This window comes from Scophthalmus maximus, chromosome 16 (assembly GCF_022379125.1).
Source record: "Scophthalmus maximus strain ysfricsl-2021 chromosome 16, ASM2237912v1, whole genome shotgun sequence".
Lineage (NCBI taxonomy): Eukaryota > Metazoa > Chordata > Actinopteri > Pleuronectiformes > Scophthalmidae > Scophthalmus > Scophthalmus maximus.
This window is the reverse complement of record NC_061530.1, coordinates 8,248,451-8,272,893: the sequence shown is the minus strand read 5'-3', so window position 1 is coordinate 8,272,893 and position 24,443 is coordinate 8,248,451. Positions and strand designations below refer to the sequence as shown.

General features: G+C 44.8%; 1 protein-coding gene across 17 annotated transcripts in view; it reads right to left on the bottom strand.

Moving 5' to 3' along the window:
- The window catches only part of mrtfab (myocardin related transcription factor Ab), a 43,104-nt gene continuing 18,661 nt past the window's right edge, over positions 1–24,443 (bottom strand). For 3 of the 17 annotated variants that reach the window (XM_035612058.2, XM_035612066.2, XM_035612065.2), the window contains 17 exons: positions 17,669–17,734; positions 13,774–13,829; positions 10,561–10,636; positions 9,979–10,194; positions 9,056–9,219; positions 8,736–8,888; positions 8,501–8,572; positions 7,776–7,960; positions 7,035–7,197; positions 4,837–5,241; positions 3,714–4,730; positions 3,281–3,487; positions 3,105–3,197; positions 2,769–2,903; positions 2,546–2,638; positions 1,958–2,021; positions 1–1,863 (listed from right to left, as the gene is read on the bottom strand). In XM_035612058.2, the coding sequence (XP_035467951.2) occupies positions 1,295–1,863; positions 1,958–2,021; positions 2,546–2,638; positions 2,769–2,903; positions 3,105–3,197; positions 3,281–3,487; positions 3,714–4,730; positions 4,837–5,241; positions 7,035–7,197; positions 7,776–7,960; positions 8,501–8,572; positions 8,736–8,888; positions 9,056–9,219; positions 9,979–10,194; positions 10,561–10,636; positions 13,774–13,829; positions 17,669–17,734 (3,734 nt within the window). In that variant the 3' untranslated portion in view covers positions 1–1,294. Of the gene's footprint in view, positions 1,864–1,957; positions 2,022–2,545; positions 2,639–2,768; positions 2,904–3,104; positions 3,198–3,280; positions 3,488–3,713; positions 4,731–4,836; positions 5,242–7,034; positions 7,198–7,775; positions 7,961–8,500; positions 8,573–8,735; positions 8,889–9,055; positions 9,220–9,978; positions 10,195–10,560; positions 10,637–13,773; positions 13,830–17,668; positions 17,735–23,460; positions 24,144–24,443 lie in introns of those variants that run through there. The other 14 variants (XM_047327486.1, XM_035612057.2, XM_047327485.1 and 11 more) reach the window with 14 other exon arrangements.

Genomic DNA, 24,443 nt, shown 5'->3' with positions numbered 1-24,443 from the left:
TTGGACTTTTTATAGTACGTTTATTTCAGTTTTTTTTTTAAACTTTTTTTTCTTTAAAAAAATGACCAAGGTCCAAGTGTTTTGGAAACCTCGCCCTCACCCCATGTTCCCCAGCCAGCCAGCTCGACTCTAAAGCAACCAGCAAAGAAAAATAGTCATATAAACAATTGATAATATACACCCCATATACAGCAATACATAGTGGTCTACCATAATGTTACCAATAATACGCTACCTCCAATGAGGCTTCAATTCAAACCGTTGCCAATGATATGGTTCATCTCAATAGCAACTGTCAACCAATGACGGTCGTTGTTCTTTTGTTTTTTTGACTAGTGTGGGCGGGGTTCAGGTTACCAGGTTACCACCACCTGCTGCCTTTCTCTTCACACCGTCATCGGCTCAGCTGATGGATGTGATACGCGGTGTTCACTCAGCCTCGCTGCACAGCGCTACGGTCCGGCTACAGACCCAAACAGCAACACACTGATTGAACCAATCAGATTCAGCATAAGTGCAAAGTTAAGGAGGCACTGACACACACTCTGCCACCTCAAGGGGCCAAAAAGTAAACGCCACCGACAGTGACCTACAGTTTTCTGCTGGTTCCCCTTGAAGGAGCCGATCGTAGAGTTACGATACACAGCAAATATTAGCATTGACAGCTGTAACACAAGTCTGAGAGAAACCTCACGAGTTCAGCATCAAACTCCATTCCTTTACTGCAGACGGCTATCTCCCTCAGTGGAAAGCAGCGCTGATGTTCACTCGTGTCGCTTCTGTTTCCATCACCACTTCTCTTCTTACTTCAGTTAGCATGCTAACCAGCTTCTTGTGACTTCTTGTCTCGTTGATGCAGAGTGGCTGAAGCTCTTGGCGAATCTGAGAGTGATCGCTGCCAATACTAATGTTAGCTATGTTGCAATAACAAAACTTGCACAAAGCCCCTTTAACCTGGTTAACAGGCAGGTCAGGACAGATGAGATGGGATTTTACAGTTTGATGTATCTAGTCATTAAAATTCCAACAGTCCACTTCAGGCCCACCAAATTCGAAACCTTTGTAAGAATTAGATTTCGAGGCTTCTTTCTTATTTTACCTCATCCTGCATACAGTAACAGCCAGTGAGAGACAGGGCAGTGTGTGAGTGTGTGTGTGTGTGTGTGTGTGTGTTTGCATGTGCCAGTGACCCCTGCAGTGGTAGAGACAGCGTAGAGAAGTTTGTGTATGTGCATGAAATAAAGACAGAGCCTGTACACAGTGTGGGAAAGTGCGTGTCCGTGTGTGTGCGGAGCTACAAACATGACTCCCAGTGCAGCTGCAGGTCTGTGCTGTCCAGAAAATCCGCAGAGAAGACGCTTGGCGGAGTGTGCGGCGCCAGCGGGGCCAGACTCGTCCCCCCGTCACCTTCGCCAGCTCCGCCCTCTCCTCCTCTGCCCCCTCCGCTGGTGCTGCCCACCATGGAGATATCCAGCCAGTCCATGCTGTCCAAGGTGGGGTCGCCGAAGTCCAACACTGCAGAGTGGGGGGAGAAGCCCAGGTCGGATGTGTCCATGGGGGAAGGAGGGTGGTCCAGGATGCTGGGCGTGCTCAGCATTTGGCTGTGGAGGTCGTCGATCAGCGTCAGGCCGCCGTCGGGCTCCACGCCCAGCAGAGGGGCGCCCGTGGTGCTCTCCAGGAAGTCCTCCAGGCGCCCGCTGCCAGTGCAGGGCTCTCCCCCCGAAGGCTGAGGGGAGATGAGGGGGGAAGGCGTAGGGGTGGGAGGGGAGAGGTGAAGGGGAGATGGGGGGGAAGCAGGGGAGGGCGGGTCAGAGTGGAGAGGGGCGAGGGAAGGGTCTGGGTTGGCCTTGAAGCCGGGGATTTCTGGAGGAGCACAGAGAGAGAAAATGACATCAGCGCTGGAGACGACAGACTTGGGACGTCTTCCTCTCAGTTTCTCTCAGATGTATTACTGTACCTCCGCTCTTGAGCAGGATGTCAAACAGGTCGTCCATCTGCTGACTGTTCACACCGTTCTCCTGCTGACAGAGGAACACATTACTCCTCAGTCACCAAGTACACAAACGACAAACATGCACTGAAACTGAAACAGGATCTTACTTAACTGGACAAATGTAGATAGTTTTTTTTGTGTATGTTGAAACCTTAAGGACAAGTGATGTAAAAGATTATTTCTGTTTTAGTTCTGTTACAAAGCAGTAAGTGTGATTCTCACTCTCTTGACCGGAAATACTTGACTGACCAACAACTCAGTTCTTCGGCCTGCAATATCTCACACCTGAGTGCGACAAGTTTAAAACTTCTCTCTGGGGACTGAAACGACTACCTAGACAATAACTAAAACTGAGGACAACCCAAATCACATTAAGATGACGATGGCACAAGACGCAGTCAGACGCACACACAACTGCCTTCTAGGTTCGGTAAAATGCGGCAAACACAAAACTCAATATGAGGAAAAAAGGCAGAAAATGAAGGGACAGTCAGAAAAAAAAGATCAACACGAAAGGAGAGATGGAAAGAAAAGTCGTGCTGGAAGACATACTTTGGAGCGTTGAGTAGGAAGGGAGATGTTGGGTTTGGGAGAGCGAGGGGTGAACAGTGTGTGCCGGTCGTAAGGCGGACACACCTCCTCTCCCTGCCAGGATGGAGTGATGAAGCGAAAAAGAGAGAGAGAAGAAAAGTGGAGAAACAGTTAATGAAGCTGCACAAGGAGCAGGGGTGACGTGACGATGGGGACCACGCGGGAGCAGAGCACGCATCATCACCTTGAGGGAGGAGATTAGGCTGCTTTGGCTCTCGCTCTCGGACATGTCGTCGAAGAAAGGCTGCAGGTTGGGTGGAGCTGTGGCCGACAGGCTGGGCTGTGGAACACCATTGGTGTCCAGGTGCAGCCCCGCCTTCTGTGCCCCGAAGACAAAAACACATTTAGACTTGGACAAGAGCAGACATGAATATGCTGAGTACTCCAATTCTGATTGTCGGGTGAAATATTATTTCTGAATAAAAGGTCTGTGTTAGTGGTGACACTCTGTGGCAGAAGGATGTAACTGCAGACAGTGTGTTACATTACAGTTAATCATTTTGAGTCTAGCGGCTCGTACCTTTTTGATTGGCCGGCTCACAGGGTCACTCTCTGCCTGCTCTTTTGATTGGCTGTCCGTGCTGGGGAGTTTACTTGGAGTCGACTGCAATCTCTGCAGAGGAAGATGCGGGTAAGATATTTAAAATCGCGTAGCAACCCAATGCAGCCCGTCGTAGAATATGAATTTTACCGTACCTGCAATGTGATGCGCCCGTTGGTCTTGGCCAGAGAGGACACTCCGTTCTGTCCGTCTGTGGTGGGACTGGTGAGGGCAATCAGGTAGTGGTTGCCGTTGCTGTCGGTGACTAGTGTGGGTGTGCCGTTGGCTTTGAGGAGGTCTAACGAAATGGCCTGAGTTTGGATCTGAGTGCCGTTCTGTTGGTTTATGAAAACCGGAGTCACCTGGAAATGGAAACACCGACAGTTTGTTTACCTATTTCACTTAATCTTAACAATTGCAAATCTTAACGATGAGCTGCATAAAATACTTGATTAAAAGTAGTGATGTGAGATGGTTCTTTCATTCAATCGCTACAACTTATAATCAGAATGACTCTTTAAAAAGGGCTGGTGATTGTGCTAAATGAGGTGAAATTAAAAGACGTGTCTGGAACCTGAAGGTTTTCACCTGTTGTGTGGCGACAGCTGTCGTCTGTGGTTTCTGCTGCTGCCTGAGATGAGCCTTCAGCTGTTTCCTCTGCGGGGTTTGGTTCGCTACAGGCTTCTGGTTCGCCGACGTCTGGTTCTGGATCTGCACCTGAACCTGCTTCAGCTGAACTTGGTTCTTCTGCTGGCTCTGTTGAACTTGCCCTTGCGGTTGCTTGAGCTGGGTCTGCGGCACTGGCTTCGGCTGTGCCAGCTTCTGCTGCGCTAACTTCTGCTGGGCCAGGAGCTGCTTCTGTTGGGTCTGCTGGATGATGAGCTGCTGGAGCTGCTGCTGCTGCTGCAGTAGGATCTGAGCTTCTTTCTTTTGCTGGTGTTGTTTTTGAAGGGTCGATTTGGACTCTGCCACCTTCTGCAGGTGCGCCTGACCCTGCGGCTGTTTGGGTTGTTGTAGCTGATGTTTCTGCTGCTCGGCTTGTTGGACCTGCAGCCGGTGAATCTGCTGCAGCCTGAGCAGAGTCTCCTGAGAGCACTGCATTGGCTGGGCCAGCTTCTTTGCCTGTGCCTCCTCTGTTACTCCGTCCATTTCTTCCTCCGACTCCACCTCCTTCTTTACATTCACCACAGTGCCGTTAGGGAGAGTTGGGGGTTGAATGGCCGAGGCTTTTATTAGAGTTTGAAGTTTAACCTCTGGGGATTTTTTGCTCTTTTCACTTCCTTCCTTCTTCACCACTACCTTGCCCTGCTCCAGCTGGGACCTGAGGGTCTCCACTAGCCTCTGTTTCTGCCTTAGCATCTTGGTCAACTCCTCGATCTGTTTGTCCTTCTCCTGAAGCATCTGGTCCTTATCCACAGAGGATGTTTCCATAACTGCGCCTGGCAGGGGCTCTGGACGCTGGTTCGAGTTGGCTGAAGACCTGGAAAGGTTGCATAGGCTCTGGATCTCCTCTTTAACCGTGGAGAGAGACTGTGAAAGTGGAGAGATATTTGACGAGGGCTGAGGAGATGTTTGCAGGTTGAGTTGAGTCAAGGGAGAGCTCACCTGTAGGACAACAAAACAAGAAGGGGATGTTAGAAAAAGATTCAGGGGAAGATTGTTCTTTGCAAAAAAATTATTAGCCAACAAACAGGCTGTTTGCGTCACATACAGATCTCACCATCTCCCCAAACATGTCTCCATTACAGCTTGTCTCATCTGGACTCATCCCTGCCAACGACCTCTCAGACGGAGAAGGAGAAACAGGAGGGCTGGAGCTGGTGCTGCCAAAACGCATGACTCTCCCAGGAACCGCATGACCCATCGAGCTTAGATCTAATTTGAACCCGCCCTCTCCTGGATGAAAATCAGGGGTGGCGGTTGCGGATGGAGATGATGTGCTGGTGATTCTAGTTGAGTGAGAGCCCTGCTGGCTTGGCTGCAACATGCCATTTTTCAAAACAGCTGCGTTGCCGCCATTTTGCTCCTGGTAGTTGCGGAGCCTCTCGATGAGATCGTTCTTTGTGCCCGAGACGGTCAGACCACGTAGTTTCAGTTCCTGTTTCAACTCGGCGACCTGGAGGATGAGAAACCAGACCAGCGCTCGTTTAGCAGGCATCAAGTCAAAGTGAAAAAGCAAAACAACTGATATGTCAGAGAAGATTTGTTCTGGTTTTCATTGGGTCCCAACCTGGAAGCCAGGCAATCCAAAAAGTCCCATATTATATATAGATTTTAGATATAATATATAATTAAATATTCCTGGCAATAACATTTCTGACACTGGGTGCAGTGTTGCGACGAAACACCACAACTGTGGACTCCAGTGTCTCTCTGGCAGAAGAGCTACACAGCTTCTTTGCCCGCTTTGAGACATCACAGACCACAGCTTCACCATCTCACCCTCCACCAGTTCCCAGCACCCATTCACTGACTGTACAGTCGCATGATGTGAGGCGTGTGCTTGGTGGAGTCAACCCCAGGAAAGCTGCTGGACCAGATGGACTTCCTGGGAAGGTACTCTGACCAGCTCTCACAGGTCTTCACAACGATACTCAACCTCTCCCTGACACAGGCCATCATCCCAGCCTGTCTGAAGTCCTCCACCATCATCCCCGTACCCAAGAAACCAGCACCGGACACCTCAAATGACTACCGTCCAGTACCACCCGCATCCATCACTATGAAGCGATTTGAATGGCTGGTCCTACATTACATCGGCCTCCCCTTCTCCTCCACCCGTACACTCAGCACAGGCTCTCCACAGGGATTTGTGCTGAGCCCACTTCTCTACTCTCTGTACACACACGACTGCAGTCCAACCCACCCCAGTAACACCATAGTGAAGTTTGCGGACGACACGACGGTGGTGGGACTGATCTCAGGAGGAGAAGAGTCTGCCTACAGGAATGAGATCCTGGAACTAACATCGTGGTGTTCAAACAACAACCTGTCACTGAACACCACAAAAACAGAGGAGATCATCCCGGACTTCAGGAAACGCAGAGCAGATCCGGCTCCCCTCTTCATCAACGGTGACAGTGTAGAGAGGTTCCACACCTTCCGCTTCCTGGGCACTATGATCTCTGCTAACCTTTCCTGGATTGCCAACACGGCGGCGGTCATCAAGAAGGCAGCGACTACACTTCCTCAGGGTGCTCAGGAGGAACAACGTGGTAGAGAAGCTGCTGGTGACTTTCTACCACTCTGCCATCGTGAATGTTCTGACGTTCTGTATCTCAGTGTGGTATTCACAATGCACCGAGGCAGACTGGAAGAAACTCCAGAGAGTGATAAACGCCGCGCAGAAGATCACCGGCTGCCCCCTCCCCTCCACGAACAACATACACACCTCCCGCTGCCTCAGCAGAGCAGAGAAAATCACCAAGGACAGCTCAAACCCTGGTTTCCATCTGTTTGACATTTGCCCTCTGGCAGATGCTACAGGTCCATCAGAACCAGGACCTCATGGTTCATAGACAGCTTCTTTCCAAATGCAATAACCACCCTCAACTCGCACGCACGCGCGCACGCGCGCACACGCACACACACACATACACACACACACACGAACAATCCATTCAACACACATATTTATGGACAATGTGCAATCTGTGAAATGTACAATCATTAATCACATAACCATCCGTTTTTATTCTATCTGCACTATATGCTCAGTCAACAGAGACATATTATTTATAAACTTCTATTTATATAATTTTATACATGTTCTTTTAACTTACTGTCCTTTTAAAGTGAGTGTATGTTTGCTATGCAAATGCAGCAGTGGGAAAGATTTAAAAATATTTTTGTACAGTTTGTGCAATGACAATTAAAGGCTTCTATCTATTCTATGCCTGTTTAAATTACTTTGAACTCATCCAGGTTGGCTGGCAGAGTGGCGGGTTTGGCTCCTCCCACTCCAGTTTGGCTCTGACGGTGAGTTGCGTTCTGATTGGAGGGGGTCGTCGAGGGAGCGCTGCGGGAGGGGGAAGGTCTAGAGGCGGTTGTGGGAGGCTGCTCGGCTTGAGGCCTGAGGGAGACAGAAAACGGCAAAGTATGAATATCCATGTGCCAGATCACAGGTACATGTAAATATTCAGCTTGTATATGTTCAAATTAGTGATGTGAAATTCGAGATATACTGATTTGAAGAAATATTTTACATACATGACACTCTATAGACTTTATAGAAAAAATAAAATCATTAACATAGAAGCAACAAGCCACAGGTAAAGAAGTCATAATGAACTTCCTGAAGGCTGTCCTGCACAAATTAACTTCCTCTGACCACGAGGAAGAACAAGGAGGGTGACAAACTTCTTGACTCCTCGCACAGGAGAACCATAATCAATCATCCTCTTCCCACACCACGGCAAGAGGATTAAAGGTTATGAATGTAGATATGTAGAAAAATGTTGCCCTTGTTTCACAAGTCTTTTGTCCAATCAAGGGTTTGGGACCAGCAATGGTGAAAAGCAAGAGCAGGAATTTCTTTCTTGCCGTACTTTTAACCGTGCTGTTTTGTTTCACCCCCCGGGAGAATAAATGACTGGGATGAACAGAACACACACACACACACACACACCCACACTCATGTTCGACACTCACTTGGGAGGGGCGGGCAGGATGGTGTGGTAGTTGTAGTGCTGCTGCTGCTGACTGAGGATCTGCAGCTGCAGGAAGAGCTGCTGTTGATGCAGCAGCTTGGCGTAGGACGAGTCCATCTGCGGCGGACGCTCCTTATCGGCCTTCTGGTCTGGAGGGATGTACTGGTGGTACTTGAGCTTCTTCATCTGCAGCCGGACGACAAAGAGAGTTAAAACAGATGTTCCACCCTTCAATCCTTTTACACAATTAGAAGTCATCAATGTGTGATGATTATCCTACATTTGTCTTGGTATTCATAAGTTACTGGACATTTTTTAACTAAGTATGTGCATTCAGTACATTTCTGCGGAAAGATCATTAGTAATAGCACAATGTCAAAAAAAGATTATTTCCAGTAAAGAAAGTCTGTATTCTGGTGTAGTGAAGATTCTGCGGTTGCAGAAAACGGTTTCTCTTCTTCTTCTATAGTCAACATTTCTAAGTATTGTTAAGACTGTGAGTTCAGACAAAAGCCCCATTGTCATGGTTCCCCCAGAAAGCGAAACAAGAGCCCTTTAACTGGCCCTTCCAAATCTGGGGAGTCATATCTCATTCTGTTTTCGAGGAAACTTGATAGACCAGATGAGAAATGGATCTGACAAAACACATTTTAAATACAAAAAAGCTTTTGGATGAATATTAACCGTCAGAGCCATAATTCCTGTCAGTGCCTGCGAAAATCTGACCTTGGGTTTGCTGTCCTTTGATTTCTTGGATCTTTGTGGATGACGATCTGAACCCGTCTTGGCATGAGACTGCTGACAGAACGTGAGAAACGAGGTCGGGAGGAGGAAGTAAGCAAATGAAGAGATGAGGGAGGATTAGCTCATTTTATCTTCTCCAAAAACAGAAATTAAGGACATTTATTCACAAGTCATCAAAGCAGCAGGGTGAAGAAGAAAAAAAACAGCGAGTGCGCACCTTGACCTGTCCAGTAGAAGATCGGGAACTGGCAGAGATCAAAGTTGTTCCATTTGTCAATTTTGGGGGCGGGGAGGAGTCAGGCCTATTCACCTGAAGAGGAGGTGGCGGTGGAGGTGGAGGCGGAGGCGGAGGAGAGGGCTGAGTGAAGAACTGAGAAAAAAAGGATTTTGGTTAATGGTGTGATAATTTTTATGCATCTGTTGCTTTGTTTTATTAATGAATATGGCACATTTTTTCTCCATATTTTCTTTAGCTTGTGTAATTTCAAGTTAAAGTGACTCTTCATTTGATTTAAAATGACTTCCTGCAATTGGTACCTGTGTGGGAGAAATGTCCCCATTCTGGGTGAGTGCATCAGAGGGGGACAGCTGAGAGACGGCACTCAGGGGAGAGTCGTGATTGGTGAGCTGGTCTGGCGACAGAGCATCACTGCTGTCTTCATCTAAAGACGAGCTCTCTCCCCCGGCTCCCTTTGGAGAATCTGTGACAGAGCACATTCAGATTCAGTGAAACAACTACGTCAAATAGTTTTTAATCCCTCACAATGTCGCAGTCAAACACAATGATGAAGATTGCAAAACAACGATGATTAACAGAGGAGCAACACTGTGGGGCCTACCAAGTTTCAAAACAAGACCATGTCCAAACAGCTGTTGTGTCATTTCCGTACCAGTTATTAGTCAAAAGTTGTGTGGTAAAGTTTTGAATGGTATCACATCAACTGGAATGATGCAACCTGAGCTATGAAGCAGTGTGTGTTTATATACCCATCCGTAAAACACTGTATTACGTATGTGTGTAGATACCTGGATGTTGTAATTACTCTGCTAAAGGTGTGTTCAGACTGAATCAATCAGATTTTACAGGTCATTGGTACATTGGCAACAAAATATTTGAGGTGAACGTGTTTTAACCTGAGTACAAGATTCGTGCCTAAGCTGTAAGGTCCAGTGAATTTTACTAGGGTCACGTCAGGAAAAGTTCTGGAAAATTTCTGGACTTCATTGCATGTCTGAAAGTAGCTTTGCTTTTGCCTGTGCATTGCTTGTGGAGCTTTTTGATTGCTCCCGAGTGTTCGTGAAATTGCAAGTATGGTCGTCCGTCTGTGCTAGTAATGTGTGTAAATGATTGCAAAAATGTGGGATATCTAGACCGTGAGCAGTCTGCAAGTTGTGAGCAAGTCTGTCCGCGTACAGAGACATGTGCGACTGACTGAATGTTGAGTCATGGGTGTAGTTACCCAGCAGTGAGTGCTGCAGAGAGAGGCTGACAGACAGGATGTTCTTGTGAACCAGTTCGATTGGACCTGGTCTGTGGGAGATCTTGTCGTTGAGGTCGTCGGCCAGTCGCGCTCGCTTCAGTTGCAGCTGCTTTGCCTGCAGAGACGGCTCTGCCGACGTCTCTGTGGAGTAAACAGAAGGACGACATGCATTCATCGATGATGATTCGTTTAGTTCTGTAACAAAAATGAGACGGCACCAGGTCAGTGCTCTGTACCTGTGGGATATAAAATCAACATATAGTCCATTTTAATATTTTAAACTTAGTCTAAAGTAGCTTGACACTTGATCTTTGAGTTTTTTTCTGGTTATGCAGGGCTGTCCTATTAAAAGAAATAAAATTTATTTCAGACTTTTAAATTCGAAGTCCAAAAATCAATATGAAGTAGGTACTGTACACTAAATCTTATCACAAGGGATTTTTCTTTTTGATTCATGGTTCTTTTTAAATGAAGTTTCATGTGTTTCACCTAACTCAAGCCTTTTACTTTCACTTCTATTGAATCTTCTGAAGTCCACTTCTACAGTCGGTAAAAACTCACCTTCCAGAATGTGCATCCTGACCAGCTCAGAGCGCTCAGGACGACACCGGATCTTCCTCTTCAGATAGTCCTCAGTCTGGGGGAAACACAACACACATACACATCATGGGGGGAATGAAGGTGGAAGAAAGAGGATCACGAGCAGAACAATGAGAGAAAATAAATGAGTTTGAGGAAAATGATGAAGTCATTAATGGACATGTTTTACTTTAAAATGAGCTGCCACTGTAGATTGCAAATTTTATCTTTCAGTTGCACAGTATTTGTTGCACAACCAAAGTGTCTCGGCACCACACTAATCAGGAATCAACTGTTAATCTGTAGTTAGACAAGGATGGTTCTTGAGAGAGAGAGAGAGAGATCCACTGGTGGGCGAGCTAGATTAATAGTTTAAGCTAGTTCTGGTTCTATCTTGTGTGAAGAATAACAATTGTGAACAATCACAATCAGCCTGATAAACATTTTATTTTAGATAGGGAAACGGGTTTTAGTCTCTATTGTTGCATTTAAATGCATTTTGTGCAAATAAAAGTTGATAAAATATGTTTGAGTAAAATATGTACAAGTGGGTGGAGCCAGATCCATGAGGCCCGCCCATGACGCCGCGGCTAGTTTATTCCGGAGTGGGCAGTTATTATTTTCAGTTTAACATTTAGTCAAGAGTTTGTGGTTATCTGGTTTTCCAGGCGGATCAGCTACTCATCAAATAGAAACCCCTACCAGCCTTAGTGTTCGAAGGATGGTGGGGTTTTCTCCTAGCTAGGAGCAAAAAAACGAGGCCATAAAGCCATCGTGAGCAGTCCCAAAAGCCCGAACATAGAACAACCTTCTACTGAATGGTTTCTAAATGTTGTGATTCTGCATGAACAAGGAAATCTGGGTTTGTTGTTTTAGTCTTAGCTTCTCGTGTTGGTTGTTAAATCGTGGAAAGTGTCTCTTGTGTCTACTATTAGAGGAAAGTGCTGTTACACAGTTTGTGAAAGAATAAGTAGTAATGTGGTTTGGTCAGATTAAAAGTCAAGATGTCCATTTGTGGAGATCACCATGTTTGCAGCTACATTGTGAGACCTGAGGAACTCGTGTAACATAGTTTGAAGTATGTGTGTGTGTGCCCTACTTCATGGATTGTGTGCTTTGTGGGTATTTGTTTGCGTTAACTGAAACATGACCTGATCATAAGAATCAAGGTGATATTTCTGATGCCGTGATAATATTAGTGCATTGTAAACTCTGAAGAGGTGGTTCGTTTGGCGATGGGCGGGTCCCAGATGGATATGGTGTCCCAGTCTTTTCCACAAGAGGGAGATAGCTTTTCAAATAGGAATATAAACCAGCACTGCCTGAATGCACAAACGCATTATTGCTTATATCACAGCTTTTCATCAAATATTTGTGTCTGATCACATTGTTTATTTTCAGGACCAACTCAGGTTGAAATTATTGCTACTATTAAAAAAAAAGTGTTGGCTACTCTGGGCTGTAGACTAGTATTTTGGATGAGGTTTTCTACATTGTCATCTAAATATCAATGTCATGCCATATTTTGCATATATTTCCTGGTACATCCTGGATTTGTAATCAATTCCACTGTTACACTCACAGTGTAATAGCTCCACATATGTCACTAATGCAAAAGTCAAATAACACATTCCGTCACAATTCATAAAGGCTGCGCGCCGTGCAGCGCCTCATCAATGTTAACTAATGAGTGTGGCTATCAGTCAGATTAAATATGGTATAAAATCAAGCATTGTAGCAAAGACGTGTAGATGTGCTACATCAACATTAAGGCCATTGTAGCAGCATTATTAAAAAGAGTTTTTCTCCATATGTATGCCTCTGTAAAACTGTTAACAACACCCATTTTCTGCATTCAGTGCAATGACACTCATTTGTAGAAATATCATATGCAGCTTTACCTTTAAGAGCAGCATTTTTAAGCTGGACTTTTATTTTAACACAAAGTCATCATGGGGGAATGGTGTCTCTGTCACTGCCGCAGCGCTTCTATGTCTGGAACTCTGGTGAATGGTGCAGGACACTTGCAACATGTTTACGGCATAAGTCACACACCAACAATCGGCTAATATTGGACCGGCTTTTACTTGTTGGCAAGAGCTAAAAGAGGCCAACGGACGCAGGGCAGATGCCGACCTGGCCTTGTTGCTGTTGGACCAGCAACGGTGATCCGACAAAGTAAACATCCCTGCCAGTATTATTTATGAAAGCATTACACGTAGGCTGTAACCTCATCGGTGTCATCTCTGTCTCACTGACATTTGTATTTTGTTCCGGATGCCAAAGCTGATCTACCACGGTCCTGTATGAGGCCACCATGAAAATGTATAAGCTTATCTCACGCCAAAATGTTTGGTCAGTCTTTGTACATCTCACTGCAAATAAGTCTTGGAAATGTCAGCTAGCTCACATGACATTGCTTTCTACAATGTATATTTTGTACAGTATGTGCCTACATCATTACGTCAACAACATTGCATTTTACTTATTTTTCTGAATATGATGCCGGTACGAGAACCTCTAAACGCTCCTTGATTGTGTTAAAAAGACAGAAACTAAAGTCAGAATGTGATACAAAGGGAAGGAAGTTAATCCTAGTCAGTTGTTTATTTAATAGTTAAAGTGCCTATTCTTCTACACTGTGAACTAATGAACCAACTTGTTATTTAGTCATGCAATGAATGCAAACTTACTCTATGAGTAATATACTACTAATAATAAACAACAATAAAACACAATCGTGTGATGTGTGTTGTTCTTTTGTTTTTTTATTTTTCAATCTATTCTTCATCACCAGACCAATTGAGCTCCAAAAAACACAGAGCCTCAATATATATATATATATATATATTTTTTATCAACTGAGCATTGTTATTATTAGAGTTCGCTTTCTATCGATACTGCCAATTCTCCTTTTTTAAATAAGCCTTTAACAAGAGGCTGTTAACCTTGGGTGTAAACTAAAGAAATATTTTTTATATACATATATAGGCTATATATACATTTATACTACATATACTATATTTGGGCCGCCATAGTTTTTACCATCCTCAGCAGGTAGGCAGAATTCAGTAAAAATTGGGTAATAACCACTTTAGCTGTGCATGTTTACACGACAAGCGTGCAATTCCCAGCAGCACACCAACCTCCGCAAGAGGTCAATCTGAACTAGAAAAAAAGAGAAAAGACCCTCACCCTTGCTCGCTCCAGACTCCTCCGCTGTTCGTGAAAGGCTGCCGGGCTCTTCAGTGCTACATGGAGAGAGGAGGGGGGGGGGGATGATGATGAGCACAGCTCAAACACGTATGAGTTTTGATGCTTCTTTAAGCAAGTGACAATGTGAGAACATTTGGTGAGAACAGATACCACTATAGAGGAAGACGGATTCGAAGCAGAAGTGGCCACAGGACGAGAAGGTCAGGGGGGCTATTCTAAACTATATACTGGTCACTGCTCAGTGGGGCTTGTGTGCTGTGTGGGCAGGACTAAAGCACAGTTTTTCAATTCGGTTTCACTAAGAAAATTGACGACGCAATTGTTTGCTTTGGTCTGTTATTGAACAACTTATCGGTCATATTATCATCGGGGATTTCAAATCAAAGCAGCTACAGAAAGTGTTGAGTCCTGGTCAATGGCAGTGGCTTGGCTTGGGTAAGTGAGTTTTGATGGTGGTCAACAGTCACCAAATAGTCCACCTCACATTGCCATGTGAAAGTAACTCTGACCGTGAGCTTTCCCTAACCCTCATCCAACATCTCCTCCGGAAGCTCGGTTGTTCACATTTATTCCATACTTTCTTTTGTTTGAACTGATGTTAAGTGTTGTTGTGAACCTACAATTTGAAGAATTCTATTTCTCTGTGTTACACATGATCCGAGGCAGAATTTCTAACTCACAAAACCCTAACCAATGTGGCAGAATCTTCGAGCATCTTCGAGCATGCCAAACACTCAATTATCCTGATTAAACTCTTGTATATTTTTCTAAAATCAACCCTGCTTCATGATAGTTTTATGGTACAGACAGAAAAACGCTACTGACTTTTACTATTGAGATTCGAACAAGACAACTGTCTGCGTTAAGTCTGATAGATGGACTGTGTCTGGAAGTGGTAGGGATATCAACTCTTGATGCCCAGTTGCCTGGAGTTGGTATTTAAAAAGCCGCGTGAAGACAGAGAAGAGTGTGGACTGAAGGATAAACTGCTCCGCAAACACAAAGAAGCTACATTCATCTCCGTGCCAGGCCATGACTGGCTGTAACGTACCCGATGTGTGGGTGGGGGTGTGAATGTCAGTGTGTGTGAGTGAGAAAAGATATTTGTATATTTCTTTAGACAGCCAGTTGTGGCATGCATTTGGCTGGACTAGTCTCAAAAGAAAAAACTGTATTCCATTTAATGGAAAACAGCCAAAAGAGAGAAAATCAATTTATTGCAAAAATGTTGGTCGAAAAAGAGAAAGAAAGAAAATAAAATCGATCAACATTCAATCTCTTCCCATCAGTGTCTGGGCTGGATCACATTTTCTAGCCAAATGGAATAAAGAATTTGAACTTTTTCAATTTCAAATGCAACGGCAAAGCTTAAAAGACACAAACAAAGAGGTTCACCCTATTTGGGGAAGGATATTGAGACCACAGTGGCAGTTAGAGTGATGTAACTTAGCAATTGTCTGATTGGTCAAGAGCGTGTGAGGGCGGACTTTCTGGCTACAGCTGGGCGTCGAATGTACGTGTCCCACAGATGACTTGGTTGGGGGGTGGGAGGCATTCCTGTGTCACAACCACTGAGGTTCGAAAGAAGAGGACCTACATAGCAGTTGTGATATAACAGTCAAGATCACAACAAGACAGCAAAAAAAAAACAAGACAACAGACAGGCTGATCATGTCACTATCATCTGGAAAAACAGTGCTTTTCTTAAATGGAGACAGCGTCTCTATCTCCTAATCATCCATAGTATTTTCCCTGTCACAGTACTATTTGCTGTAGCCGCCACCTTCTGCTGCCTCTGGCTCCCTTCGTATTGGTTTGGTTCAAATGTTGATGAAATCCATTGCATAATTTAGCTGTCAATCAACATCTTTATTCTGTTCCTGCACAAGTATATAGTACGGATTCAACTGAATGTCTGAACAACTGTCTGTTTTCATTTGCTGGAACATGACCTGATGTTCAGAACTCCACTACCTTGACACTGACCCTTCAGTCCATTATGTCCCAGACGCATCACATGACTGACCCAAGCACACACAGGAACATTGTCATTGCTTGTTCACCCGTATGTCCATGCATTTAACCTCTCCTAATCCTGCGTAACTATTCCCTTTTGTCTTCTCTTGTCCAGAGACCCTGCTTCACATTTACGCCGCAGCTATTGACACAGCAGCAACTCGAGCCCATCACTGCAGCAGGTGGTAGGTCAAGTGCCCAAAAATACCTGAGAGGAGATGGGTGGAAAGTGACTCATTCACACCATCATATCGTCGCGATACGACTCCACTGAAAGTTGATAAATGGCAATGCAACCCTCCCTTCCCTCTCGGTCGTCCACAGTTCATATGATCTTTATGGTCCCATAATTCAACAGGGGCCATGACAGCTGAACAGCCCTCGCTCTGCCCTGCTGGGTCTCAAAGCAACAGTCAAAATAACTGCCATTTGTTGGGGAGCGAACACGGTCTTTAATATCTCTCCTATAAACCCGTGCCTTCTGTTTCCCCCGCTCTTATGTTTTTTAATCTCTGCATCTCCACAGAAAAGTATCTAGACGACGAAATATTCCAGTAGTACATGCTGATCCCAGTGCAGCTAATAGTCTGGTATGAGGCCGGCTGCATAAGGAGGACACAGGCAGATTTACAGTAATGACTGAATGGTCCAATGCGAGACTCTTTTCTTCTCAACCAAAACAAGCCTGCGGCCTGAGTGTCCACTCCACTGCATTATTTCATGCCTAACACCGACTGTACAATCTGAGTCTGGTAAGTTACTGTACTTGCATTTTTTAGTGTGACTGAATAGAGTTTTTTATTCAACTCTGCCTACTTATGCTCAAACGTTACCATTAGCAACAAGCAGTGGTGATATATAACAAAGTGTAACATGGGGGCGAAAAAAAGCTGTAAATAGGACAAATTTGTGAGAACAAGTAGAGAGTTGTGATGACCAATGACTGACAAGACACTCATATTTCCACCTACTTTTTTTCTAATTGTGTCCACCAGTCGAAAATAATCTCCCTGCATCTCAAGTTTCTCTGAACACGACCTCAACGGCAACCCCCGTCAGGTCATCTACCTCAAGCTTCTTCGAGGGTACTAGATTATTATTTTTTTTACTTGAAAAGCCTGGTATTTACTGTCCATGGCTACAGTACATCAAACGGGGGAACATTTAAAAAAAGATCCCTGCCTCTTGTGATGTGTGGAACTCTGAAACAGGAAGTGTATACAGAAGAAGAGGAAGCTGTCCTCGTCGATAACACAAAGTGCTGCAAAGACACCACAAAATATGACACGTAGAATGCACAAATTCACACCAGCAACACTTAGATAAGGGCTGTCGTGTTGCGTGAAAAGCTGAACGCGAGAGCAGAGGCTTGACCTTCAGGATACTGTATTCTCCGATGGCGCTATGATATTGAATATAGGCAAACAGATATGATGTACCAATATTTCCTGTTTAGAAATGTTGCAGCATGAGGCTCACTCAACATGTGAATCAATGTCCCATGAACATATAGCACAGCATTGTTATTGTTTATCAACCTAATCAGTCTTTGAAGGGTCTGATGTACTGTCTGATGCTGGAGAAGGAAAGAAGAGTAAACAGGCACTGACACAACGCCCTAGTTGTCTGCATGGGTTTTCCATTAAGCGTCATAATACCAAGAACTTCTGCACAGTAAATAAAATCTTTAACCATAGCGTGTATCGACCATGTGCATCTATGGCTGCAGGTGCAAAAATATACCATGTGTATATATTAAAATGAAACTACAACACACTGAGGAAGCATTATGGAAATTACTGTATTACAGTACTTTTTTGATTTGCTGAACAACCCCCCGAGCATCACAGAGACTTACGTGGCATGATCCCTTGGCTGACCAGTTCCTCACGTGTGCGTCTCTGCTGGAGCTTGAGCTGGAGGACTGCATGGAGACAGAGGAGGTGGGGGGAGACAGAGCATGAGAGAGGGTCAGTGGCGGCCCGGTAAGAATAACAGAAGTGCAGCGATGGAGCTCTGAGCCCTGAAAGCTTCCTTATTGTCCACTGAGCTTCAAGTCCATCTGCCACGTTTCGCTGCGTGACCACACTGGGGAGCCCAGATGCATTTGGACAGAATGGTAAGAATGACCAGCTCTCTCTGGCTCTCAATTCATCCTCTCATTTCCCCCCGTTCTTTCGTGCTTTTTTTTTCCGAAGCTACCGAGGAGGCGCGCCGGAAGGAGGGCGTGAGCAGAGTACTACACACTTCCTGTTTCTTGGCTTTTTCTTTTTTTCTGTGCACAGATGTGTGAAATAAAAATAAATAATTCTTCAAAGAATCAGTATAAGAGATAAAGCAGACACCTGAAAAAAAAGAAGAAACCAGCAAAGGAAGCAAAAAGAACACTAGATCAGCCTCGTTCTGAGGAAGGGAGAAAATAAAGAGAGCGTATGGGCCGATTGCACTGTCATTTAAAAACAGGAAGTGCTCGTTACATAACACAGAGGCCAGAAGAGAGAGTTTTATGAACACAGCGCTGGTCAAAAGGAGCTGGACCATGTTTGACCCATCTGCACACACTGAAATTTCAGTTGTCGTGCATTGTGTAGCCCAGTCGTTCTCATCTTTGTACCTTTTATAATCAAACACATTTTAAATATCAACTCCTGAGCTGACGGCTTAGCTCACATCTGGCCCTCAGGACAACAAGCGATTTGAAATTAAAAATCTCTGAGTGGTGAATTAAAACGTTCATTAGACCCAGGCAAGAAGAAGAATTTTACAGAATAATCATTTAAATACAGAAAGCTATAGGGTAACACAAGTGAATTCTATTTTAAAAAATTTGCTGCAGTTTGTTTCTTGCAACACGGTGCCAAATTTCAGGAAGTGAGCTTGACCTTTAGGTCAACCACGCAGACAACAGTCTGTTGACATTTTAGACTTTGCTGAGAAACTTTCTTATCGTCTTGGTAGAAAGATCGCAAAGTTTGATAAAATTAGAGGAAAGAACGAATATGATGTTACAACACAATACTATTTCCCCTGACACAAACTTTCAGCCCAACTCTGGGTTATCATGGACCAGTTGTCGCTGCTGAAGTGTGCGTGTGCAGTGGAACACACCACCGAGGCTTCCCAAGAATTTCTGGCCAGGGCTGCATCTGCTGCTTTGAGGACACACAGCACCTGTTCCTTCCTACTAACAAAGTGACATCACTGGTTCCCGCAGTATAGCTAACTGGTTAGCCGTCCTACGTAGCCACTGCTGCGTTATCCCTCTGTTATGGCAAACACTCCGGGGCCTGGACAGCAACACTGTAGGTCCCATTAATTAACGTCGGAGCCTGTGCGAGTAAATGTCAATTATTTGGCTCTGAATCCTTGCTGGTGAGCCCGGCTCCCCTCTTGTTATATTTACAAGCGTGTATGCTTTAAATCTGAAGGGATCAGAGCAGCACAAGAGACTCCCCTCTGGAAGCAATAACATGTCAGTTCACATTCAGCGGCATAAACACACAGAACTAAACAGGGCCCGGTGAGCTCATGTATATGTTCAAAACTGTGCAGACTCATTTTCCCCCAGTGTCAAGCCCTTTGGAGACTCACGTGTTGCCTGAACCTATGCATGCGTACAAAACCCCCCACACACACACACACACTCACAGAAATGCTGACTGTGCCATGGCACGGTGCAGGATAAGATGCCATGCCGCTTGGCACTTCCAGGGAGGAGGTTTATTCTGGGAAAGAGAATCTTGCGCTTCCCCTTTCGTCCAGCGTCACGTCTTGGTGCTCCCTCCTTTCACACACCAAGGACACTCCGGTTAACTTATTCATTCTCCTCTGCACTCCTGCATGCATTCTTCTCCTTACTCCTCATCTCTGACAGTAAGTGAACTGGAAGCACAAGTATTGGCAGAGTAGTGGCAACGCTGGCCTGTAATGGGTTTTATCGCCATTTAAAAATTGTTAAGTGTCAGTCATCGCTGAGCCCTCAGTGGTTTGAAAGAAAAAGAAAAAAAGAAAGCATTGGTCTCAAAGCGATACCGCCTGCATGCTAGTGATGGTGCAAAGCGTGAAGAGCTGCAGTGGGGTTGAAACTGTAGGCTGGTGTGGGGAAACGTTATTGCTAGCAATAGAATCATAGCTAAAAGCCCTGCATTAGTGTCACTATCAGTTTCTAAGTAAATGAACCCTGAAATATTTCTGAATGAATCAGAAAATACCCGAATAGCAGAATAATTGTAAAATGTCACAGAATCTTTAGAAATTTCTTTGTTCAAGAACATAGTAATGGAACATCCTTTTCTGATCTGCCACAACATGGTTGACAGTAAAGTCACACATTGGCTCCACACGTACACATAAGTCTAGTCAGTGGTGATTGTCAGTTGCCAAAAGCTGAATTGGTGATCGAAACAAATGAGATTAAAAATGACAAAGTCCTTGTCTTTTGGAGACCAGGACACACTCTGGAGCTTAAATGAGGTTTAAAGGCTATTTATGGTTAATTTAAGCAAAGGATGAAAAGGCAGGGCAGTTCTTATTAGGATACTAGGCCACAGCCAACACTGGCCTCCGCAGCCCTAAAAAGTCAGAGCGAGCACATGGAGAGGAAAGACTGAGGCAGACGAGAGAGCGGAGACGGCTGCAGTTACAGCTTTTAGATGAAGCAGCGGGAACAACAATCTTTTTGCTAACTCAGTCAAGCCTGTAATCTTTTGGTTTTTTAAGATGGCAGCTCTAACCACTATGCCAAACTGCTGCCAGACAGAGTCACTGTGAAAGTTGCACATTAGAAAGAGCATGAGAGCAACATACTCGGTCCCAGTAGCAAAACAGCTTCAACTTCAGCATCACACTTATCCGTTGACCCATAACCTGTCACATACAAAGACAAATTCCCGGCAAAATTAATTCTATGATATTTAATAAAGAAAAAGCAAGAACATCTTGACAGTTCACCTGATAAATAACTAAATGCAAAATGGCACAATGGCCAAACTATCGTGCATATCTGTCCATCTCCTATAATAGAAAGACAAAAGGAAAAAGGAAATAATCTGATAATCTGCACCAAATTATACTAACTCATAGATCTCGATCTCTGCACAAAAAGATGCATACGTCATTTCCTGAGACATTGATGAAAATATCAAAAAGGAAGAAAAAAAGCCCAATGTCACGATGTTCAGGAAAATGAAAAAAAAGAAAAGATTTCTGGCTTCACACCAACATTGTACGGGTTGTTCCCTGGCCACCGCCCCATCCCCCCAGCAAGTCTGGTCCGGATTGCTTTTATACTTTCTGTGAATCCTGTTGACGGGTAAACTAACCAAAAAAACATTAGTATGTTAAAGTATGTAAAACTGAAAAAAGGAGTATAATTTGTATAGTTATTGTATAGTTAAAAAAATGAAATGATACTTTCCACACTTCTCTAAACCCCTTTTGAAGTTTGCAGACCTAACAGCAGTGCAACATGGCAGTCAGGGAATTCTGTATGTACAGTATGTACAGTATGCAGGGGTCACAGCAAACCTTTGAGAAAGTGAAGAAAACATAGAGAGCAATATAAGGTTTAGATGTAAGGTTAAAGCTGTGTCAGAGAAGGAGGAGGTCACTGAAGCAGTGACAACTTGTTGGAGGCCAACTGGGCTAATCCTGCTGCGCTCATGTGTCATTAGATCTGATTTACCATGTCAGAGTTTGTCACTGTCCCCAAAGACCCCTGGGCACAGGCACAGCTAAGCCTACACCCACCCACCATTGCAACAGGCATGAAGGAAGAATGCCACAAGTCCAAACTGGATGAGGAAGTAGGTACATGGGAGACGGAAACATGTACAATCACACACTTGACACATAACCAGCCACGGTACAGTACACACTAACGCGAGTCTCAGAGATTCTCTGAAAAGGACGCCACACGTTCAGAATGAGTGTTGCATTGATTCCTTTTGGAAAGCCTGTTAATGTTCTCCTGCATTAGGTCATCATTTGCACAGTAGTGCAGGTTGATTGCATGTGTTTAAGAGGGAGATGAACGGCGAGCCCGATCGCAGTGAATGTTTTACACATCAGCGATAATGGAAAGAGGCTACAGGGCAGGAACAATGCAGGGTTAAGGCGATTTGCACCTTGGAACCGCTCCCGCCGCCTTTGCACTGCCGCACTGCTCCCGCAAGACGGATGACGAGGAGGATTGGAGCGAATACTAATTATCTTAAAGTTCAAGGAACACAAGTCTAATTCCCCAAGCTTTCATGGCCTAAAGCCGCGCATGTCACTCACACTTGCTCTCGACATGATACACACGCCTCCTTTGAAGAATTGAGCAAAGGTGAGCAGGTAGCAAAAAAGCAGCTGTCGTGTCACGTCTGCACAATGACAGTGTTCTAAGGAACACCTTCAACTTTTCCCCCACCATTTCGTTACACTGGCTTTTGTCTCGACCTCGACCATCGTCCATCACTGTAACCTCCCAGGAACGCTTTGTTTCACATGCAGTCCGTCATCCCGATGACTCTCGTACAGACTGTTATAAACAAACTTGAGCTCATTTCCCTGTTGCACTGACTGTTGTATTATGTTACTGCTGGCAGCCATCATATTTCCATTTCTACAGGACATTACGTTATGTGATGGGAAAAATCAAAATTTACAGGATTCTCACTAACATAAATGCTTTAATACTCTGCTTTGACCTCCAGTGGTGCTATGAAGACATGTTTTTTATGAGCAACTTTCTTTTGTTTGTTATCTTGCATGTGCATGAGTACACAAGAGACACAATCGGTATATATATATTAATATAGCACTTTTCTAGTCAAATTGACCTCTTAAAGTGCTTTAAAGGACAAGTCACACATTTATGTTTCTGCTAGGTTGCTGCTATTTACTGCGCCTTTTCTGTCACATTCTTACACTGCCGGAAGAACCGTCAGAGGCAATTTAGGGTTAGGTATCTTACACAAGGACACATGGGCATGTGGAACGGGGGGAAGCTGGCATCGAACCGCCGACGTACGGGTTAGTGGACGACCAACAATACCTCCTGAGCCGCAGCCGCCCCAACACACAGTCTTGCAAGATTATTTCACCCTGTTCCAATGATCTACAGGTGGTTGTAATACATAAGGACTACAGCATGGGAACCAGAACAAAAAAAACAAGGTAGAATACGACTGGTAGCAGGTAAACATGGATGTAAACAATGCAGGTTTCAAAAATTAAAATAAAAGGGCTTATACAAATGTGTTATGAGGAAGGAAATCCACTCAACAAAGCTGTTTGACTTAGATAGATGCATGATTATGAACATTTGTGGGTTTATAAGAAAACTCCATAAAGCCCCTTTTCAATGTGACTTCACAAGCTGAGTTATTTACTCCTGGTGTCAGCCACAATTCTCCTATTCAACATAGAAGTCAAGACTGGGCTATTGCAAACGTTAATCAGGGAGAACATATAAACACTTTTACTTCCTTCAGTTTTTTAACATAGACCAATGAACTGAAACTCTTATCTTTAGCACAGCCCCATTAACTATTTATAAGAAGCCATGAAGTACTGGTATGAACCTGCAGGGGCACATAAGCGTTAGTCTTATCAGATTATCTCGTGTCTCGACTGACTATGTGTAGCTCCAGATTATCTGCCCACCTTCTTTCAAGCTGTAATAGACCTGTCGGTCATGATCCGTCTTCTGTCCTGCCTTCTCCATCTCGTCTCCCATTGGAGGAGAGTCCAGGGGGGAGAGATCGAAGGACAGGCAATTGCTGGTGTCCAGCATTATCATTCAGAATGGGGATTAGTTATCTGGTAAACATTGAACTTCTCAGACAAACTGGGTCCTCCTCCAAAGTCCTAAATGTTGGCAGAAGGGGGTGAGGGAAGAAGAGTCCCGTCTCAAAAACTGCACCAGCTGTCCCTTCGTGGAGATTTCACCTCCTGGAGTGGGGGACGTGAATCAAATGCAGTAGAAGACTCCCGTAAAAGTAAAAGAAAATCTCCTTTTAAAACCAAAATGAGTAGGAAAATCACTGCAACTGCCTCTCCTCGTCCAGTGTCTCTCTATCCTATGTACCAGAGTAAATCGATTGGTCTCTCTCAGCTTCTTTCTCTTCTTCCTCCTGCTCTCTCCTTCCCATGCAGTGGCAGACGGCGAGTCACGACGACACCGCTCTGTGAAGGTTGCCCAGAGAGACGGTGGGGGAGGAGGTCGGGGGAGAAATCCACGGGACGAGTCGTGGATGAAAACACAGAGGGAGTCGAGGGCAGGGAACTGAAAAGAGGCGAGTGGAGGAGGGAGAGAGGACGGCAGTGAGCTCGGCAGAGAGAGAGTGGCCCCAGAGAGACTGCTCTGGCTGCAGCTCCTCCTGAATCTCACACTCTCACACACAAACACACACACCCACCCACACACAAGCAGGGAATGTTGCCGATAAAGTTCTCCTGCTCAGCTGTTGCCATTCATTCACTGTTACAAGCTTTTGGGGGGAGGGGGGGGGCAACCCCTGTCAAATGCACACAAACAACACCGTCGCTGACAGAATCTGTTCTCTAACACTTTCTGAACACCTCTGCAAACACATGCATGCTCTCTAAAATGGTGACTCAGTCAATCAATGGACAGATTTTATGGC